The 22,393-nt window shown below is 36.7% G+C and overlaps 2 protein-coding genes across 7 annotated transcripts; one reads left to right on the forward strand and one right to left on the reverse strand.

Annotated features, from left to right (window-relative positions):
- Positions 1–1,130: 1,130 nt before the first annotated feature.
- Positions 1,131–8,994, reverse strand: LOC657792 (uncharacterized protein). The gene is made up of 9 exons (XM_008193019.3): positions 8,865–8,994; positions 8,683–8,813; positions 8,393–8,513; positions 8,086–8,347; positions 7,775–8,034; positions 7,408–7,727; positions 4,740–5,795; positions 1,483–2,119; positions 1,131–1,402 (listed from the first exon to the last, which is right to left on the reverse strand). Exons 2-9 carry the CDS (start codon positions 8,748–8,750, stop codon positions 1,232–1,234), a joined length of 2,895 nt encoding a protein of 964 aa, XP_008191241.1. The 5' UTR covers positions 8,751–8,813; positions 8,865–8,994; the 3' UTR covers positions 1,131–1,231.
- On the forward strand, positions 8,509–21,373 carry Fmr1 (Fragile X messenger ribonucleoprotein 1). 6 transcript variants are annotated; one of them, XM_008193012.3, is made up of 14 exons: positions 8,509–8,660; positions 10,707–10,820; positions 11,220–11,272; positions 11,328–11,478; positions 13,246–13,409; positions 13,464–13,700; positions 13,814–13,864; positions 14,086–14,233; positions 15,014–15,151; positions 15,201–15,344; positions 15,400–15,820; positions 17,326–17,505; positions 17,583–17,690; positions 20,444–21,373. In XM_008193012.3, the coding sequence occupies exons 1-14, from the start codon at positions 8,643–8,645 to the stop codon at positions 20,629–20,631; spliced, it is 2,115 nt and encodes a 704-aa protein (XP_008191234.1). In that variant the 5' UTR covers positions 8,509–8,642; the 3' UTR covers positions 20,632–21,373. The 6 variants fall into 6 exon arrangements, with proteins under 6 accessions (XP_008191234.1, XP_008191236.1, XP_008191238.1 ...); XM_008193014.3 differs by having other exon boundaries at positions 15,400–15,640; XM_008193016.3 differs by having other exon boundaries at positions 15,400–15,634.
- The last annotated feature ends 1,020 nt before the right edge of the window (positions 21,374–22,393 follow it).

Below are 22,393 nucleotides of genomic sequence, written 5' to 3' on the forward strand. Positions count from 1 at the left end.
CAACTTCGTTATAGAAAAGACCAATTTTTGAAAAATCGCTGCAAAGTCGCCTATGAATATTTTTTGACAAATTTGCAACAGAAAAATTCAGAATACCTTGTAGTTTTAGGAAATAGTCGACTTTTACTTGTAACACGGAAATAATGTACAGGTGTGCCAAAACGCAAAAAATTGAATAACTCATTTTTTTGAATGGAACACCATGTATTTCTTTACACGTATCGACATCATTTTTCATAAGCTTTCTATTGATATACGGTTTTTATAGCAAATTTACAATATTTCTTTAAGTGTTCAAAAAAATAAAAAAAATATTTTTTATTTATTTTATTAATAATTCTTGATGAGTGAAATTCATTTATGTAACAGGTAATAATTAGATTACTTGTAAAATTAGTCACATTAGTACATGTCAAAAAATTAATTACTATTTGACTATCAGATTCTAGACTAATAAATTGTCTTGTATTAAAATATATTTTTTTGAAAAATTTCGAAAAATATTTTAAATTTGCTATACAAGCCCTATACCGTTAGAAAGCTTATCAAAAATTATATCGACACATTTAATAAAATACAGGGTGTTTCATTTGAAAAAAATGAGTTATTTAACTTTTTGCGTTTTGACACACCCTGTATATTATCTGCGTGCTTTAACTAAAAGTTGTCGATTTACTAAAACTACAAGGTATTCTGAATTTTTCTGTTGCAAATTTATCGCAAAATATTCATAAGCGACTTTGCAATGATTTTTCAAAAATTGGTCTTTTTTATAACGAAAAATTGAATAATTCTAAACCGAAAATAGATAGACCCATAATAGTTTATATAAAGTTTCATTATTTTTTTGCGTAGAATCTAATTTTGCAAAAATATATAGGGTGTTCCATTTAAAAAAATACAACTTTGGTTCACCACCCTGTATACAACACACTATGCGTAATAAGAATATATTTAGTTTGTGGACTTTAAGTCGATCTATCGGATAATAAAAACAGAATGGTAATATTTCAAATAGCAAAAAAGTTATAGACCGATTACACACCGCTGGGTCACCCTGTATGTATTTTCGCCAGGTCAGGTCAGGTCAGGACAGGTCACAATAGAAGGAACACAATAAAAAACAGGTATAGTTCTCAATTAGTGTTTATTAGAACTGGATAAAATAATGTACAATTTAAAAAAAATATAATACAATCGATCACAATTTAGTAATAAAATTAGAGCTACTCTAGGTTTTTTTAATTTTGGTGTTGGACACCATTGCGGAGACTGGTAATGAGCTATGCTTGGGTTTCATTTTATTGATGAAGACTTTGATGCAGCCGTTGAAATCGGCCGAGATTAACACATAACCGCCACAACCTTTGGTATGTTGTTCCACCACCGGATCCTCCACCTGCTGCGATAAAAAAGTAAATTTCACTACTGACTGCGCCAATTAACACAAGCTTTCGTTGTTTCGGAAGGAAAACTACTTACTTTATCGTTAGTTTCCGTTTCTTCCGACTTGCAGCTCTCCTCAATCATCTTGATGACCCCTTCGGGATTTGGTGCGAAAATGGCACACGTCACAACCGCATTATGAGCTTTGATGGCTTCCCAAAAATCGTTGCGATCCCTCCGCACTGACGAAAACTTCGCATAGTCGTGGTTAGTCTTCCAAATGTAAATATCCCTATTCTCCGAGCCACTCACGATGTATTTACCGTCGTGGCTAAAACTCGCCTTAATCTGGCTACTCATATTTACATATCCCTTGTATTTGCACGAGACGTTCAAGTCTCTCAAGTCGTACAACCGAATCCGACTGTCGTTCGAAGTGACCAAAATTTTATCCTCTCCAGGCATCGGTTCTATGCCGCTGATTTTGCGACCGGTGGCGTTTCGGCCACGGGAAGACCTGACATGGATTTGTGTGTGATATTTTAATTGATCGGTTATGTAAAAGATGCAACGACCGTCGTATGTACCCACAACGGCGAATTTGCCGTTTTGGCAAAAGTTTGCCGCGGTTATTAGTTTCGGGTTGCCTTCGACTTCGTTCCAAACGGCCACTTTCTTGTCCGGGATGTTCCACAGACGGAGTTTGCCGTCCAGTGAACCGCTCAAAAAGTATCTATTGGGAAAAAATTGCAAGGTCTAATTTTAAAATGTTAATTGTTTCATTTTCCATCACGTCCAGTTGTTGAGACAAATAAATTTAAAAAAAAGAAGAAATTAAATTAGAACAAAAATTATGCACAAAAAAACAATAAAAATATTTTGTATTATTTTTCCTTTTGTATAGCTTTCCATCAGTTCCTTTTTATTTATTTTTTTTGTACTCTTTTTGTAAACCAGGAACTAGTACAAGGATTGTGTGTCTTCTTCGTACCCATTCAGTTTTAGTTACTATTTGCGTTCTCAGATCGTCGAAACGACATCTAATTTTATTTCAACCATGTCTTTTTAGCGCTTTCTGCAGCTTGTTAAAATCAGGATTTTGACAAGTCTCTAGTATGTCATAAATGTTTTTTTTATAAAATCCTTTTGGTTTAACCAGAAACAGCAATCTTCTGTATCATTAGTAGGTTGTCGCCACAACATAAGTGAACCAAAGTGTAATTGACTTCACCCCATGTCTTTTTGGAGTAATTTGCACTGTGGAATTCTGTACTTATCTCTTAACTACACTGCCGCTCAAAAAATCCGGTCACTTTATTTTTTAATCAGAAATACTTAATTTTTTGTGTAAATTTTACTCAATCAATCATGAGCTAGTGTCTTAACGGGGTTTAGAAGAAATTTTCATGATTACATTGTACTTTTTGGGTCTACACCAGCGTTAAACCGTGTACTTTGGGATAAGGTACATAACTTCAATTATCACGTTGTTTTTGGTTTAAATTGTTTTTTGTTGCTCAAAACTGCTTATCAGATAACAGTTTGACTCATTTGCGTACGATGCTACCAGAAATTTCTGTAAAAATTGTTGCTTTAAGCAATGATGGCCGAAGTGTTGAATATACAGTATAACATCATAATACCGCGAAAAAATGTGCAGGACGTACACTCAGTTTTGTAAAATATAAGGATTCACAAAAAAGCCGGATTTGGTCGTGGGAGCTCAACAACTACTCGAGATGGCCATTTCCTGGGTTTTTCTGTTTTGTGAAATTGTAGCTTGTCATCAAATATCCTTGCTGGAGGATTAGTAGAAGTTCGTAAAGTAAAAATTTCACCTGCAATAGTCTAGAGGAGACTCAAGGAAGCAGGTCCATTTGCTAAAAGACCGGCTGGATATCCTAAATTAAGGGTAGCTCATCAAAGATTAGGGTTTAAATTTGCACAACCCTATGTGAGTTGAGGCAACAACAAATGTAAGAACGTACTCTTTACAGATGAATCTAGATTTAGTTCAACATCATCAGACTGTCGAGAAAAAGTGTGGCAAAGACCAAACAAGAGATTCAATCAATGCTGCATATCACTCAGAGCGGGTTTTAACAAAGCAGTAATGTGGCAGTTTAATGATCTGGGCTGGTACCTCTTTAGAAGCCCATACCGATTTGGTGTTTATTGAAAACTGGACAATAACACCAGATAGGTACTTCCTCAAATGTGTAGAATCACATATGGTTTCCTATGCGCCATTCATTGTCAGAAATTATCTTTTTGTGGATGATAATGCTCGCCATCACATTGTTATCTGATATTGGAATAAGTTAATACACGATGTTTTTCGTGCTCAGCCAATAGTTTCGACTTGAATCCAGTAGAACTGGTTTGGGAATTTCTTGGCAAAAGAATGGAACGTAGCTAACCCCTGCTGGAGACGTCAAATAACTTAAAAGTGGCACTGGAGAAAGAATGTTCAAATTCCTCAAGAACAGATTACCACACCCATCCAAAACAAGCCATATCGTTTAATAGACGTAATAAAAGCTTTTGGTTGTAACACCCGTTAATGATCTTAAATTAGTCTTTTTTTTTTCGTTTTTTTTAATGATAATTTCTTAAATGTCTTCTTGTTTTGGTAACTTCTTGTTTCATTTGGTTTTCTCACTGCGAAGATGCTGTTTCTTGGTAAAACACAATATAAAAGTTTTCATAATTTTTCATGCACCACAACAAAAATTTTGGAAGTGTCCGGAATTTTTTGAGCGGCAGTGTATCTTCCACCAAAATTGGCCTTTTGAGTTTTTTCTAGACACCTTTAATGATAGTAAAAACATCAAAAACGATGATTTAAGCACCAATTTGGTTGTAAACACTTCATTTCAGACGACTTCTTGCTTAGAAACCGTAAAACTTGCTGTGTCCGAAATTTTTTGAGCGGCAGTATATCATGTCTTCGTTGGTGCTACATGACATCCACAACCATACAAATCTTTTACAACTCTTGAAGCCATTTTTAAATTCACAGAATAATCCAAATAAAATAAATAAATAAAAAATAATAAGTAGAAAAATAAAAAAGAACAAAATCCAAAAGGTAACGTTCCAAATGTTTGACCTTTTGCATAAAACTCCTCTATCGATATTTTAAATCTCATAGCAAGGCTTGAGATCAAATAAAGAGAAGTACAATACATGTTGGTTTTTGCGAAAAATGTATGTAGTTCTCCTACTATACACTTAAACAACCCCGAGCTACACAAAACTTGAAGCACCACTTCGGCGCAGAAACTGGACGTGATAGTAAACTATGAATTATCCTCCAATGGTCCAAAAACGCACTTTGCACTAGAACCCACCTGTCATCCCTTGGATGGAACACAATCGCCGTCACAAAATCAATATGTTGGAAACAACACAAACACTCCTTCCTCGAAATATGCCACAACCTAACCGTCTTATCCATGGAACTCGACAAAATGAAGTAATTCTTCGACCATGAAACATCCAACAAGTCGCTCGTATGCCCCGTATATGTACAAAAGGGCTTCGGCATAAACATCATCTTGCCACACTCCTCGGAAGTCATAGCTTCCAACACCGCCAAATTGCTGTTCTCGCCCGAATGGTGCGACACTAGCGATTCCTGCGACGGAGTTGGCGACACCTTCTCGGCGTTGTATTTGGTCCGCATGTCTTGGAAGAAGGGAAAAGCGTCACGGACGATCCAAATCCGCAACACTTTATCTTGGCCCGCTGTGGCCAGGAGACGCCCACAGCAGGAGAACTTCATGCACCAGATGGGCCCTTCGTGCTCGTCTTTGAGCTCTTGCACATGCTCGACTTTCTCGAACTCGTAGGGGCCTTTGTGCGAGCTGGAAGCCTTGAGTTTGATTGTTTGCTCCCCAGGATTGACAACATCGACGATATCGATGATGTCCTCCTTGTGGCGGGCGTGGGACACCTCCTGGGCTATGCTTTTGGCCTTGTGCATTGTTTTCTTCATCGCGGTGCCTACGAACTTCTTCAACATGGCCGTCTTCTTCCGCATCCGACTCACGTCTTCATTGTCGTCGACGATGGGGATCTCGATTTTTTTCTCTTCGCTTTCTTCGTCCGATTCTTTCTCTTTCTCCATGCTTGAGCTGCTCACGTATTCGGAGGTTAGTCGCATTATGTGGAGGGATAAGGGATTGATGCATTGAGGTAGCTTGTCTTCGGCTACGCTCAAAGGGACTCGTTCTCCGGTATCTAGATTGAGCACAGTCACTTGCTCCAAAATCTCGAAGTCGGATAATTGTTTACCGGAGTCGGTGTGAGTCCGAACTTTTAAATTCGCATCTTTTAACATGTTTTCGTCACCGGCGGATTTCCGACGCTCTTTTGTACTCCGATTGTTCGACTGGTGTGTTCCTCTAAGGAAAAATTCAGTATGCAATACTTGCGAAACCCAAAATTGTGCTCAAATTTGATTTTTTTGAGCGGATATAATCCATTCAAGATGTTTTTCGATGTCGGACATAGAATTTGCATAAAATTTCATGTCTTGTCACTTGTCACTGTCAGAAAACTAGGGCCCAGGCACCACGACTACGACCATACCAGTCATAATTTGATATCTAAATTTTGATCGAATTTTACTTTTTTTAAACGTTTTGAAGACTAAAATCGCTCAAAAATTGCAGTCAAAAACGAATTTATTGCGCGATATTTAGTCAAAACGTCAAAACTAACCCGAAAAATTTGGGTAATAGTGTCGAAAATGGGTTTATTGTTGCCTTTTTCAAACTTTTAGACATTTCTTAAGTCTAAAAGTCAATGTTTTGCGTAAATTCGCCAATTTTTTTAGCCAGGTACGCATCATTTCGTAAAAAATTATGCAAAAAAGTACCGAATAGTATTGTAAATGGTATATTTTTGTTACGTTTACATACTTTTTTAAGCTAAAAACTTGCTAATCTGAGTGAAATTAGTTAAACAATAATTATACGGTGCGTTCAAAAAGTCTTTAGTCAACTCTTGCTGTGGAATTTAGATTGACAGATTTTTATTGCCTTTGATAGAAGACTTTTTGAACTTTTCACAGGAATGCAATTAATTCGCGAAAATTTGTGAAAATCAAGCCGAAAAATTACCGAATTGAGTTGAAAACAGCCCTATTATTGCATGTTTCACGCATTTTTTCGTGAGATGGCGCTAAACTAGACCGAAAAATCACTAAATCCACAGCGTTCTTTGTAAATTCAAGTGAATCTCTAATGAATTAAAAACTCAGTTTTTTCGGGAGAATTAGATAAATTAGACAAAAAATTAAGTTATTTTGCTTTTTTTGAGCAATATTGCTAAAAAAAAACCTTTTTGAGGGCATTTCTTTCGCGAGTTTTTCCAAAAACAGGCGCAAACATCGAGTGTTTAAATACTTCATTGACCAAAAATAATTACTTTCAGAAATTTTGATAAAAATGTTTAAGTTCGACCTTAAAAAAACACAATTTTTTCTCAAAATTTCGTGAGATGTGGCTAATTTGAAACAAAAAATCAATAAATTCGATGAAAAATAATAATACGTAGGATTTTTGTTTATTTTTCTGGCACTTCAACAGGTTTTTGAGCTAAAAAATATTTTTTTCTATCCACAAACACAATTTTTTTACATTTTCGTTTTAAGGCTCAAACGCAAAAGATTTTTCTCCAAAACTAAGACATAATATCGCCGTGTCAAAAAATGGCGGTATTTTAACCAATTTCCAACATTTTTAGAAAAAAGCCGAACAGAAAATTGACAAATGATCGTCCAAAGTATAGTATTTTTTGCCTTTTGCCAAAATTTCTTATGCAAAAACATCGTGTATGAATTATAGAACTTAGTTTTTTAGATTTTACGTGATAAGGGAAGCATAAATTACTATTAACTGTGCTATTAAAAAGCTTTTTATGAAGTTAATTTAATCAATCAAGTGGTCTCAGGCCCACTTGATGGACATGGTATAAAGCCAACTTGATTGATCATCAAAAATGTATAAATACCTATGAGGTCCCAAACTGTAGTGCCCGACACTTGACCTCGTGGAAGACCCTCTCGGACTCGCTGCTTGGACCACTTCACTCTTAACCTTACCCCCTTCCCCGGCCTTCAAACTTTCATTATCCTGGGGCTTGACCACAAATTGACCCTTCAACGCCTGCTTGATATCCAACGAGTGCCCCGACCGTAGCGTCGAACTCTGCGATTCGTTGCCGGACGGCAGGCGATCGAGAGAATGTTCGAATTCGCGCGTCAAAGACTCAATGGTACTCGCAGGACTCGCCAGGTCGGAGGACTCAAAAGTCGCACTCGATGCAGATTTCTGCAATACCGACTTTAAAAAAAAGATGATAGCGGTCCAAGACATACTTTGATTTGGAGCGCCGCCTTGTTTTTCTTTTTGCGACGTGGGGGAGCCACCGGTGCCACATTTTGATCGTCGCTCTTTTGCGAAGAGGAGGCTTTTGTGCTTGCAATGACGTCGGGTTCTTGTAGCGGAAGACTGGACTTTTCGGAAGTCAGTGTTGCATTGCTGGGGTACTGGGAGATGCCCTTCGAGCTGGGGGTGGAGCCCGAGTCGAGGGAGCTGGAGGAGAGAGCGGATACGGAAACGGCCTTGCGGCCACATTCTAATATTAAATTATTTAGAATTTAAACAAAACCAATCACTGAATTATTACCCCCTTCGGCGATCCCCCCTAAAATTCGTGTGAGCCGTCCTAAAGAATTGATACTCTGGAGGCTCACAGTGTCCTGTTCTATGATACGGAAAGGGTGGGAGGTCTTATTGGAGGCGGCGAAAACCCCCTCAACTGATGATGTTTGGCTGTTGGGGGGCGTAACGTTGCCAGTTTGACAGTCCTCATCGTCGTGTTGCAGCTTCTGTCTCAACTCCTTGAACTTGCGCCGGCCACCAAGCGGTGTCCTCTTCTGGGGCTCAACCTACGCAACCATATGTTTTTGAGGTTATGTAACACCTTCACTTACAAAAACAATCTCATTGACCGACTGGAGCTGTCTCTCGTCGTGACCTGGGGGCACCGTTGAGACATTAGGTTCCGAACTAGCCCTCTGGGTGAGACTTTCCTTGGAGCTTTTCCGATTTTTTCTATAAAATTTTACACGATATAATTATCAAGTGGGCAAGCGAGCATCTGTCAAAGGGCATGTGTTTCAATTGTTTTTTGTTGTCGTGAAGTGTAAATAAAGTGGTGTTGTGGTGGTCCAAAGTGAAGAAATGAAAGTCTTCTTGGAGGTAAAAAGTGCTTGGGGCGTACCTTGGACCATGACTAGGTGTTAGGTCTTCGGCGTCGTAGAATTCCTCCGAGTCGCTGCTGCTGGACATTGTCTCATGAGCGACTCGTCATTTCGGGGCGTTGTCACGGGGGCACTCGCAAATTTCGGCGCCCTACAAAACCAATGACAACGTTTAGTTTAAAAGATAAGCGTGATTACGCACAGCGCCGCTGGGCCTGTCAGTTTGACGAACTAGTCATGGTCACGTTGCGGTGCCAGGGCAGTGGCGGCGCAAGGGGGGCTAACATGGGAACGTTTAACATGTAGCTCAAAGACCGTCTTCAAAGCTTTGTCAAATGTTGCAAAAAAAGGTTAAAAATAATGGCAGAAGACAATCCTAATCTCTAAATGTTTCATGGTCCAAAATCCAAAATCCAAGATGGTTGCCGGGTGATATTTTTTTTAAATTTTGAAGTATCCATAGGAAGTATCGAACTGTCAAAGTTTAAAATGTGTTTTTGTGGAAGCTAAAATGTCTTAAGGCCCTGTTTCTAGTTAAATTTGATCTGTTGCTTAATTATTTTAATTATAAATTGTCGAGTTCTTTTGCATTCCCAAACACACTATGCAAAATTTTGCTAAATCAATCCAAAAAAATTCGTAAATTGAGCCGAAAAATAACTAAATGTGGTCAAAAATAACATTATGCATATAATATTTGGCAATATTTCTAAAAAAAATACTGAATTACGTCAAAAATTGTGTAATTTTTGCTTTTCAGGCAATAAAGCTATGTTTCTGAGCTAAAAACTTTGTTTTTTGTTTATCAACCGCAAAATCACTAAATTATGTATCTTAAATTTTTACCTTTATCGAACGTTTAAGCGCATTTTTGAACTAATTACACGTTTTATGATAAAATTTTGCAACTATTTTTTGAATAATTACACTACTCAACCCAAGTCTTGTCCTTTGAACAATCTGAGTAAAATTTGATTTGGTCTACAGTTCACGAATTTGATAAAATTTTTGTCATCACATCATATTTTTTTTAATAAATTTTTTGTTTATAATTTTATCACTCATGAAATTAAGTTAAGTTAATAAGTTATTTCAATAACTTTTTTAAAACGTTTATCTTTTGTTAGTTTATTAAAAATGATAAAAGCAAAATTTTTAACAGGCTTTGTAAGCTTTAGTTCAATAACTTTTGAGCGGTGTTGCTGTTCTGGCAAAAACTAGTTTACTGCTAAAGTTGTTTATTTCAAAAACCATTCGTTCTGCCACTTTTGCGAACAATTTGTGTTCAATTGCTGAACTTTTGCTGAACTGGACGGTAAAATCGCCTAGCACTTTTTTCATAAATAATTATTTTGCGGTAATTTTTTCAAACAATTAATTACGTTTTTGCTTTTTAAAAATTTGGACCCGAAAGAAGTCTAGAAAGTAGTTAATTTTTTATTTTGTCGAAGATGTGTGAAAAATGTCTGTTTTTGGTGACTGAGAGGATTTAATGATACGAAGATTCTGTGATGAAAGGCGGCTGTGACGTCAAGCGATTATGTCGCTTATTCTTCGTCGCAGAAAATATTTGAAAAAACCTATTGGTAATACAAAAAACAAACGATATTTTCAATTTTTGTTAAAATATAAAACAGGTACAATAAATTGCCAATGCCTACATGGATCTTAAAAAATAGTACTGTGGATTTAAAATAATCGATCCCGGAAAGTTACTATCTCTAAAGATAAATTCCTATCACAAATGTGATGCTTCTAAGCAATGTAAGTGAAAACAAGAAACTTAAGTAGTTTTTTTCTAAAAACTAGCACTTTTCGGACGATCAGAATAACTTAGGACTACTTAATCTTTTATTGTAATAAGGATTTAAGAAGAACTTTTCTAATTTAAGGAGAAATAAAGCAGGTTTGTCTATCAGCTTGTTGAATTATCCTCATTTGCCCCCTTATTGGTGTCGCTGGCGCCGCCACTGCTCCCTTCGGTTTTCGACCAATCCCAGCTCTCCATTTCGTATCTGTCACTCACTGAATTTCTTTTTGCTAGAGTGGCAGCAGTGCAACTCCCTCTCGGCTCAAGGCTGTTTCCTCACCCAAGAACAAAACCAACATGGAGGACCTGGCAGTGGAAGTATGCGGCGAAAATGGGGCCCTTTATAAGGTCTGTACCACACAAAGTATGCTTTTGCCAATCCATCGTTGCGTTCCCGTCCATTGTCCATGTGTCGGTGCTTGAGCACAAGCCTCCGCCACCCCCGTAAACCCCATACTTTCCGAGAAAAATCCCGAAATCTTGGAGTTGCAAACGCGGTTCTTTTGACGCCATGACCATCTGACAGGGCGTGAATTTTCCATGTGTAGCAAATTTTCACCCAAATCCCAATTTCCCCCTTACCATCGATCGATTCCCTAGGATTTGATGGGATTTTCCTCAAGGAAAGTGGCAGGAATCACGCGTTTCGAGGCAAGGTTATGTTCGAATTTGTGTATGAACGAGTATCATGTTACCAGTGGTGGTGGTTGGGAGTTTCGATGAATTAAAACGGGCGTTTTTTTCCAGGGGTACGTCGTTGATGTGTTTGAGGATTCCGTTCTTATACATTTTGAGGATGAGTAAGTTGATTTTTTTGTTTTTTTTTTTACTGTAATTAAGCACGATTTTAATTAGGTGGCAACCGGATTCAAAGTTTCCCTTTTCTCAAGTTCGTTTGCCCCCAAAACCCGACCCAAAGGTCGAGTTTACCGAAAACATGGAGGTTGAAGTATACTCCAGAGCTAATCATCAAGAGGCTTATGGATGGTGGAAGTCTAGAATTAAGGTGAGAAAGAAGATGTGGTTGTGTAAGCGCTTATTTCTTCTTTATGTGATAATTTGTTATCTTCAAGTTTTTTCTATTTGTTTTGTTTGATTTGAATCATAATTAGTGGTCTATAATGACAAGCAAATTACTTAGGTGTCAAAAACCTTATCTCACCAATTGTTTGTGAGAACCCCAATCACGTGATGCGGAAAAGTTGTCAATATTCAAATTTGACAAGTACTCTAGATTAATAAGTTCCATGTTATTGATTTTAATTTTCACTCATCACTAAATAACAAACAAGAATTATTTGATTGTTTTCAAAATCCCTCGCATCGTATTTCTCTTCATATAACGTTTTGTTTCCCAAATGCAATAAGCTTTTCACTTTTTTCTCTCATTTCATTATTCGCTACTCGAAATTTCCCACATTCAAGTAAAATATGACAATGCGATAGAAATTGTAAAAATTGACGCTCAAAAGTTGCGGATCGTCTAATTTTACACATTATTACTTAAAGTTTATTTATAGAAAAAGGACACATTGCATGACTCGTCGAATTTGGAATTTAATTGCGTACTTTGAACTTTTCTATTAACTATTTATTTTGTTTTAATCTTTATTTTTGGTCCGATTAGTATTTTCTATTGGGAAGGATTTTCTTCTTGACCGAAATAAATCGAAACATGTAATCATAATTGCACAAATTCCAAAATATGGAAAATTGTACTCATTTCCTCTCAGTTTTTTTGTTGTATCTCTTATCGCTTTGTCCTTGCCACATACTGGACAAAAGTACTGAGATGTCGATAAATTAAAAAACTGTAATCCAAAAACATCTTTTGGAATTTAAAATTTTGGCATTTTGTTTTCTGATGTACTATTAAATTTTTTGTTTGGCATAATTACATTACATTTTAATAAGTTTAAAATATTGTTTTATGTTGGCATTGTGTATAATTTTCAGTTTTTGACTTTTTTGTTTATTTTTTTATTTTTTCCGTATTTAATTTAAAGAGTATAAAACTAGTCGTTTTGTTTGTAATTCCATCTGAATACAAGCTAACTTAGGCGGACGTACTCGAATAGTTCCGAAGTTGTAACGGCAAAAATTAACTATACTCGGAATTGAGGACGAGTGAATGAGAAAATTTGAAATCAACTTTTTAAGAAAAATAAATAATTAAATCTTTACAAATCTAATTTTACCTTAATTTAAACCTTTACCCACTGGTCTGAAACCATTACCCACTGGTCGGTTGTTATGTAATTGTAAATCTTTGTAACCGCTAGGAACACTGCAATAGGATGTAAAATATTACCTAAGACAATTTATCTACTTAATCTGAACGCGTGTAATACTGGAGCTCTGATTTTTCTAATTTTAGAATTGGATTCATAATAATAACATGTTTTATTCTCAAACAAATATCTGATACAATACACAGGGCCTTTCCTAAGTTATACTGTTGTGGGATTTCGAGGTTTTAAAGTCAACACACGTCTGGCATTATTTTCAATAATTATAATCAACAATTAAGCGATATAAGGTGATACCTTTTATGTATAGTAAAATTTATTTGTGTGGAGATTTTGGATGAGACATAATTATACACACGCAATATCTTCAAAAGAGATAAACATTTTACAACAACTTCTTTATAAACTTTTTTATTAAAAAAGTTTATTAAAACTGATGCACGCTTAAACTAATTTTGCAATGAAGTAATTATGGCGTTTCTAACCGAATGGACAAGCAATGCAATTTCGCTCTTCTTCCTCAGATGATGAAAGGCGACTTTTACGTGTTGGAATACGTCGGCTGGGACACAACGTACACGGAAATAGTCAGCGACGATCGTCTTCGTGTCAAAAACTCTAATCCACCGATTGACAGTTCGATGTTTGTCAAATTCGAAATCGAAGTACCAGAAGACGTCCGCGAGTAGTAAGTCTTTGTCGGAGATTTCTTTGTCTTTACACACATGATTTTTTTTCGCAGTGCTAAAATAGAAAATGCTCACAAAGAGTTTCAAAACGCCATCGGTGCTAGTCTCATTAGGTACGTTCCGGAAAAGGGTGTTCTCGTAGTGATATCGAGGAACGAGTCGAGTCGCAGATGCGCGCGTCTTGTGCAAGACATGCATTTTCGTAGTTTATCGCAAAAAGTGCTCTTATTGAAACGTACGGAGGAGGCGGCGAGGCAGTTGGAGAGTACGAAGTTGGCGACAATCGGCGGGTAAGCAATTTTTCCTCCCCTTGTAAAAAAAACGTACGGTGAATTGCCTCCGATTTTGAGCCAAAAGGACGCTTCTTTGATGTTTTTCTGACGATTTGTTTTTTCTCTTTCAGCAAGTATAAGCCCATGTACCAGCGTGTCTCAAATTACGAGACCATTTCAAGGTGAGACTTGAAAAAGTTCAAAAAAAATACGCATGTTTGTAGAATGTGCATTCCTCTTGGCTCTTATTCGAATTTTAGGGGCAATTTACCGGATTTATTTTTTGTTTTGACAGCATGTTGTTTTATTTTGTACGAGAGAGAAAATTTGTGCATGTCAAGTCGAGCCGAGGGGTGTTTGGTGTTTTTTGTTCTTGTGTTGATGATGCGATTTTTTTTTGCAGGTTTTCCGATGAGTTCAACGTTAGGGAAGATCTGATGGGGCTAGCGATTGGGGCTCACGGTGCCAACATACAACAAGCTAGGAAAGTCGACGGTATTACGAACATAGAACTTGAAGAAAATTCTTGCACGTTTAAAATATATGGAGAGGTGAGAAAGCGAGAAAGCCCACTAATCATTTTTTTAACTCGAAAAATATCGAGCCCAAAACTCTATCATCAATAAATTATCGCTATTGTTTCGATGATAGTTTATCGGAGATCCGATAGATGACCTCCCTATTTGGAGCAAAACTCGTTGAAGTCATAAACAGTATTTGTAAACATAAAGTGACAAATGCGTCAAATATGTTTCAAAATTGATATTATTTAGTTTCTGAGACGGATTTTTTAGAAAAATTGTTAACATTTGTAAAGGTATGTCGTTTTTGCACTGGTTCACAAATTATCCGGCTCGAAGGACCAGATGTAAAGGTATGTCGAAGGACCAGGGTCTAAACAGAAACGAAGATTTTGAATTTTGTTGGAAAAACGTTTACTTGTTCTGACTGTTTCTTACATAGTCATCTTATGAACTAAAAACTACCCAAAACTACACCCCACCCGAGAAGAGCTGAAGGAGTGGGGATGTATAAGCGGGGGGTGTTAACAACATTTTAAAACCAGCAAGTCTGTAGCTGTCTAAGCACAGCTAGTATAAAGTACTTGCGACATGAATTTTTGTTTGAAACTAGAGGAAAAACTGTTTTAAATGTTCACAGTTCGTACCAGTAATAAAATTTGGTTGTATTAAAGACAAGGGCAGAACATTTTCAAAAACAGAAACTATATTGGTTTGATTATGAATGACTTAATAGTACTTCTGCTCATGGTGCTTGGAATTATGGCAAAATAAAAGCAGCTACAAAATAATATTTGTTTATTTTTATAGACTGACGAGGCTGTGAAGAAAGCCCGATCGATGTTAGAATATAGTGAAGAATCTCTTCAAGTTCCGCGGGCGCTAGTAGGAAAAGTAATCGGCAAAAATGGCAGAATTATTCAAGAAATCGTTGACAAAAGCGGTGTGGTACGTAAAATTTAATTGTTGTTGAACCAGTTTGACCGATTTTTTCCAGGTTCGGGTTAAAATCGAAGGTGACAATGAGCCCCAACCGACGATTCCTCGCGAAGAAGGCCAAGTACCGTTTGTGTTCGTCGGTACCGTAGAGAGCATATCCAATGCGAAAGTCCTCCTCAAATATCACCTGGCACACCTCAAGGTACCTATTTTCAGCCGAGTTTAATTTTTTTATAATGTTTTGTTCGTTTTGTTAGGAAGTGGAACAGCTTAGACAGGAGAAACTCGAGATCGACCAGCAGCTAAGGAGCATTCACGGCAACGCCCTCGGTTCGATGCAGAGCCTGTCGATGAGTCGACGAAACGACCGAGGCTACAATTCGGACATGGACGGGGGCGGCCGTCCTGGTCGCGGTTCGATGCGCGGCCGCGGGGGCAGAGGCCGAGGGGGCGGCGGTCCCGGAGGACGACAAAACGACCGCTACAATTCCGGTACTAGTACGATAACTGATTATGTTAATAACGTGGATAAGCGCAACAACGCCGCCAACAAACCGATGGGGAACGGCAGGGGCGGTGGACGCGGTGGCGGTGGCGGCGGTCATGCCAGCAGCAATGGGCGGCCCCCGAGAGGGGGCGGCGGACCGCCGACGAACAACCGCGAACGACCCAACAAGGGTAGGTTGTCCATCGACTCGGCCGCCGGGGGCGACAGGGGGGAGAGGAAGTGATGGGGGCTGATGACGACACGCCCCGTCATTAACACCGGAATGGCTTTATGCAGCGCGTCCGGTTTTATTGTTGTTGTTTTCATTTTCTAACGTTGGTAATGAGGATTTTTGAGAACTGCGACGGTTGCATAAAGCCCTAAAATCATTTCAAAATCAGTAAATATAGACTGACCCGGCTGACGACAATTTTTAAACGATTTTTAAAACGACGATATGACACGAAATGACGTTTACCAACTTAAAAATTTGGAAATTTTTGCTTGATTAACACTTTTTTACCTTCAATTCTCTTGCTAATAACACACTAAATTGTAACAAGTGAATGTACATAATTTTTGTTTGGCTTCAAATTTTTGTCCCTTAATTACGAATTAATTTCTTCCCTGTCCCTCCCCAGTTTTTTTCTCTTCTGGATTTATTTTTTTTAGTTTGACTTACTTTAATGTTTACGCTGTATTATAGTACAGTAATGTAAATGTAATCATAAATATTGGATTTGTTGCTAACGAGCATTGTCGCTAATGAAATGTGACTTAATTTCAAGGCTTTGTTGTGACGGTGGGTGCAGAAATGAGAGTCCTTGTGATTTTTGTTCGTTTTCCCTTAGTTCGGTTGATATCTGCACCTTCCCGAATACGTATTGTCAATAAGATAATTAGATTGGTTACTTTAAATAACAGACAAAAGTCGTGATTTGTTTGTTGTTTGAGCTGACCTAGAAGTTAGTAAACCCCCATGAGGCTTCTAAATATCTCGACAAAAAAAATAACCTTGCTGGAAGGGTACGCAAAATCGATTTAGCCATGTGTAGACTACGAAAAGTGAGTGAAAAAACGCGACGAAACGCGGTTTGTGCTCACTGTGAGTTTGCTAACACTACTTAAGGAATTTAAATACCAAAAAATGGGCAATAGTGACTGCCATGGCGAAAGACTGGCTCACTAAAAACTGTGTCACGTATCTAATTAATTGTGAAGACTTTTTTAGAAATATAACTTGATTTAAAAAATGAAATTTTTGGTGTTTTATTGCATTTTTGTTTTTATGAGTATGAGTACGGACTCGTACCCTTCCAGTAAAAAGTCGAGCCGATTTCTCGTGGTTTTACTAACTAATGCATGCGCATGCAAAAAGCTTGAAGGGTGTTTGAGTCTGTGCTCACTGATTCGTTTTTCTCCCCCTTGGCGTCGTAGTTGGTGATTTGTGTTAGTGGCGCTGTTTATCTACGATACGAACAGTTAATGCAATTTAATTAATTACTCGTTTCGTCCCAATTTTAATTACGTATAGATTTCTACTCTATTACTTATGTTTCTACGATTTGGTAATCAAGTATCAGGAAGTAAGGTTGCATGAAGGTTTTTTTGAAGAAACTATTTGTATTTAATTAAATCACTGGGAACGAGCGATGAATGTCGGTTGTCGGTTTTGGTTTAGTGAAAATCTTTCTAGGATCGCGTCACCAGACGCCGGAAACAGCGGATGAGCGCGTCAGTGATTTGCCCCCGCGTCATTTCGGGGGTCCTCGCGGGCGCGGCGCCCGCAGGGATAACCGAAGAGACGAGCGGCGTCGCACCACCGACGACGAGGAAACGGTTTTGGACCTTACGGAGGTATCCAGTGTTGATCGAGGTAAGTCAAGTGGGGGCGGTTAAACCGGTTCAAAGGGAGAAGGGTGTAGTAAAGATGACTCACTCGGGTTGTCTCAGAGTCTATATCGAGTGCGGAAGCGACTTGGTCAGGTGGTAGGAGTCAGAGGAGGCGTAGACGTCGAGGGAGACAGCGCAGCCTTACGCCAGTTATCAACGACACCACAGGTAAATTTTGAGCGGTTTGGCTCAAAGCCAGTGGATGGAGATAGGTTACGGAGAACTAGACACAAGGAGACGGAACGAGACACAAAATCGCTTGATTTTCATACCGAAAAAATATACAGGGTGTCTCAGCTAAGACTTTCGAGCCTGATATCTCAGATATAATAATAATAATAATAATAATAATATAATTTATTTCTATAAATTTATACAGATGTAGTAACAAAATTGATATGAAAAACGTCAGTTTATACACAGAAATAACAATAACATCAAAATAATTTTAAAACATATGTCAAAAAACCTGTCTATTATAGAGTTCATTTAAAGTATATGGTTCGAGATCCAAAATGTAGTCAAATATTTTCTTTTTAAATAAATTTAAATTACAAGGTGTGCGTAGATGCACAGGTAAACTGTTATATAGTTTTATTTCTGCATAATAACATTTTTTTCCGTCATCGTAAGTTTGTATCTTGGATACTCTAAGTCTACTTTGCGAGTGTTGTACTTATGGTCGTTAGTGACATTAAATAGTAGATTATGTTTAAAGAAAAATAAAAGTAATCTATATATGTATAATCCAGTTACTGTCAAAAAGTTTTTGCTTTTAAAGATGTTCTTACAAGTTTCATTATATTTTAAGTTAAACCTAGTTCTCATGGCTTGTTTTTGAGCAACAAATACTTTTGATATTTTTCCACTTTGCCCCAAAAATATTATACCGTAGCCTAGTAATTAATGAAAATTTGCGAAGTATACTATTCATAGTTGTTCAATGTTAATATATTTTTTTAAAACACGTATTGTAAAATGTACTGAGTTTAATTTTTTTAATAAATTATCTATATGATTAGTCCAGCTTAACTTATGGTCAATGCATATTCCCAGAAAATTAGTTTTCTCTATTAATTCAATTTCTTTAGATGGTATTACAATTTTATTCGGTTTCTCTGTATTCTTGTGATTACATATTGCAAAATGAATGCTGTAGGTTTTTTCAAAATTTAACACTAATTTATATTATTTATAAATTAATGAAATTTATGAATTAATGAAATAATGGTTAATGTCATTAATAATCTGCTTAGGATCACCTTCGATTTGAATTTCACATTGTTTACTTCTGCCACAAATTTTGTTAACAATGTTCCACGCATATTTTGATTTATTAACTGCATTTTAAATCCGTTGACCATAGTAATTTTCACTTGCCGCTCGTAGAGCCATGTCGTATTTTTTTTTTCAAATACTTATAAAGAATAACGTATTTATCGTCACACTTATCACAGATAACAAATCTAGATAATATTTGTCAACGGATTTTTATAAAATTTAAAATGCAGATATTTTAGAAGATAAAGATTAAAATCCAATTAATGCAACAACTCAAGTCTTAAAAACGTAATTTTTACATGCCTTTTTAAAATGTTAAGCCTTTTAAGACATATTAAAAAAATTATCGTCAGTGAAAAATGCTGTTAGAAAAAAGTCGTTCGTGGAAGACGTCTGTTTCGCGAGAAAAATGAGAAACAAACTGTTAAACCTGGGTACAGATGCAAAAGCGTAGATCTCTATTAGACAAATGAGCACTACCATTGAATTTTGGTCAATCCTACTAGCAGAAACGTAACTGTCACACAAGGGACATTTCACAATTATCTCTCACCCATACAAAGTTAAAAAACAATATTTTTGACTTACTTTTGGTACTGGATGCTTTAATTCTTTCAAAAAGGACTAAAAAGCGCGTACTTTTAATAGTTTTTTTCAGTGGTACACAAAATGCCGCATAGAAATGCTTCATCAATTGTTACAAAAAAGGTGACTGCCCAAATTACTTTATTAAGTTTTTAACAACAAAATTTAATATTTTTCTTGGATCAGCCGAGCGATTTGGTTAATTTTTTGTGTGGCCATTTATTTTTCGGGGTTTAATGATCCAGCGGTAATTTGGCTTAATTTTAAATAAAAGAAATGTGTTTTAAAATTTAATTTTTTAACTTGAGGTCATTTTTTTGCCCCTAATTGAAAGATGTGCATTCTAAATTTCATAACAATCCGTTGACAAATGACTGAGATATTAAACTCGAAAGTCTTAGCTGAGACACCCTGTAGTGTACTGCAAGTGAAAATGGGGGCGTTTTGAGCGCTAAACTGTTGTCTAAGATCCAAATTAGGTCGTCCTGCAGCCATCTGTTTACCGGATGAAACTTATTTTTTTTAAATATGCTAAAAAATGTATTGCGTCCGGGTTCCCAAAAAAAATATGGCAAATTTTAGCTGTTTTCTTCAGTGCTTTATAGACGTTTTAAGTAACATTTTTAAAACTTATTTTAAGGATACATTCTCCTACTCGGGCTGTAGAGGAGAGAGTCTTTTAAAATGTGGTCCTGAAAAGTGAAAAGAAAGTTGATAATTTCCTACTTGACCTGTTCGTAATTTTTTGTTTGCGTTGTGCTCACAGTTACTTAAATACAGTCGTGTTTTTTTAAATTTACTTTGTTTATTTCAAATTCGATTTCTCGTGTTCTAAGTAATTCGTTGCTCAGGCGACAATATCGGAGCATCGTGTCTTATCTTAGTCTGTGCTTTTCGTAAGCTAGGTGAAACTTCTTTAATTCTTGATCCACTGTCTTTGGTTTGGTTCACTAACTCGGCTTTTCTAACCCGTTGCGGCGTCGTGAAGGTACACATTTAATCGTCTAAGTGTAGTTTGTGGAGTAACCGTCGGTTAAACCGAGGCGTTGTTTCAGTGAATAACGGTCAAGCGGGTCCGGCCGGTGACGTAGTGCCGAACGACAGTCACATGACCGACGGTGGAGCCAATCAGAAGCCGCGAGGAGGCGGTGACCCGAAGAACCGATCCAATCGGCCGCCGCCAGCGCGTCGTAATAACGAGCCCAAGCCGAAGGAGGCGCTGGTGAACGGCACCACCGCCTAGAGCAGAGAGAAACACTGTGCGCATCATTAAACCGCAACCAGAGAGACGTTTTAGTTTGGATTTTTTTCCTTTTGATTTTCTTTTGAGAAAAAATTGATATTGTTGATGTTGTGTTGCATATCTTTTCCCGGTGTAGCAAAAATGTTAAAGTGGGCGGTCGTCTGCCCCATACTGGCCGATACCAGAGTGACTGTTTGGTTCTGTGAACCTCCTCAACATCCTCAACGTTAAGACTGATGTCTTAAGTGTTTAAGTGGTCGCAGCGGGTGAAGAGCTTAGTGCGATTATGGACAGAGTTGATTTATACTTATAACCTCCAAGAATTTTGTGACTACTTTTCTAATCTTTCATACATTTCATGTTTAGCGCACATAAATAATGCTCGAAATTATAAAACTTTAGTCATTATTCTCTTTGAAACGTGTTGAGAATCTTCACTTTAAGTTTCAGTATATTTGTATTTATGTGTTATTTATTATTTTTTATTTTTTGTTTATAGTTTGTAAGATAAAGTGACCATTTGTACCTTCTACAAATAGTTTACAGCCATTTTTTCTTATTATTTTTCCTTTATTACTGTAATGATACATTCAGATGTAATGTAAATAAAGCCTCCTAAATTAAAACTAGCTAATACAGTATTTGGTTAGGTGCTCTGTTTATGATTTGTTACAATGGTTTATCTGCTGTGTATTGGTATAACACATTTTTGCATTGAATAAAACATTCAATAAAAGCCTCATTACATTATTTGACTGTGTTAACTACACGATTGCTTTATTTCACAAAATTATTTTTTTGTTATCATTTCGTATTTAATATCCCCTGATTTTTAAGGTTTCCCACCAGTTTCCTATGTCTAAGGTAACATAACTGATACACATTACGGAACAGATTAGGTTGTTTCCGAGGGAGAAATTTCACTGAAATTAAAAAAAATTAGAGGTATACTTTTTGGGAATTTTTATAAATTATTAGCATAATCTTTGGCTTAATTTAGTGATTTTATCGGCTTGGTTTTTACAAAAAAAAAATTTTTTTTAACGTTTAAAATTTTAGCCAAGGTTGTGCCTAATTTGGTAATTTTTGGCCTGTTTTCAACGAAAATTTTCTTTCTGGCTGCAAATTCTAAAGCGCTTGAGTTTTAATTTTTTTTTAAGTGAAGAATGCCCTTTGGCACTCCTTTAATATTTAACGGTAATACGATTCTAAACCAAATTTAATGGTGTTTGGGCCAGTCTTCGGTGCAAAACAAACTTTTAAATTTCGTGCTTAAAAGCTTAAAAAGTCAACAAAAGTAACACAATTTTATTGAAACTATGGTAAATAATTGGATTTTATTCTAGTTAAAAAACCTACCACAGCAAGTAATAAAAAAAAACGTAATTTTTGAACCAAATTTCATTGGGTTTTGTTCCCTGCAGAAATTGAAAAATCCAAATTTTAGGTGAAATATTTGATTTCCAAAAAATTGAAAACAATTTGAAAATGTACACGTTCGTGTTTTCTTTTCCCTTATTTTTTCGACTTTTTACTTTGTAGATATCAGTTCCTAAATTAACATTTGTAATGTTGGTTGCCTAGCTAACACTACTGCAGCTTAATGGAATACGGAGAACTAAATGCTAGGAAACGGCAGGAGATATATTTTTTGCGCCCAAAAATTTAATACGACCGGAGAAGAGAGAGGGTGTTTTGAGTTTTAGACCGCCTTCACTCCATATTGTTTTAAATAAATTTAAATTCAATTATTTCACCAATT

Source organism: Tribolium castaneum, chromosome 7 (genome assembly GCF_031307605.1).
Source record: "Tribolium castaneum strain GA2 chromosome 7, icTriCast1.1, whole genome shotgun sequence".
NCBI classification, from domain to species: Eukaryota; Metazoa; Arthropoda; class Insecta; order Coleoptera; family Tenebrionidae; genus Tribolium; species Tribolium castaneum.

Excerpts from the sequence above, each read along its gene's own strand:
- Fmr1 (XM_008193012.3), top strand. Across the intron at positions 13,410-13,463 it reads CCAGAAGACGTCCGCGAGTA|TGCTAAAATAGAAAATGCTC; the intron begins GTAAGTCTTTGT and ends TTTTTTTCGCAG. Across the intron at positions 15,821-17,325 it reads CCGCGAACGACCCAACAAGG|GATCGCGTCACCAGACGCCG; the intron begins GTAGGTTGTCCA and ends AAATCTTTCTAG.
- LOC657792 (XM_008193019.3), bottom strand. The coding sequence starts at position 8,750 with ATGTCCAGCAGCAGCGACTCGGAGGAATTCTACGACGCCGAAGACCTA. Across the intron at positions 5,796-7,407 it reads TACAGTTTGGGACCTCATAG|AGGAACACACCAGTCGAACA; the intron begins GTATTTATACAT and ends ATTTTTCCTTAG. Across the intron at positions 2,120-4,739 it reads TTCCATCCAAGGGATGACAG|ATACTTTTTGAGCGGTTCAC; the intron begins GTGGGTTCTAGT and ends TTTTCCCAATAG.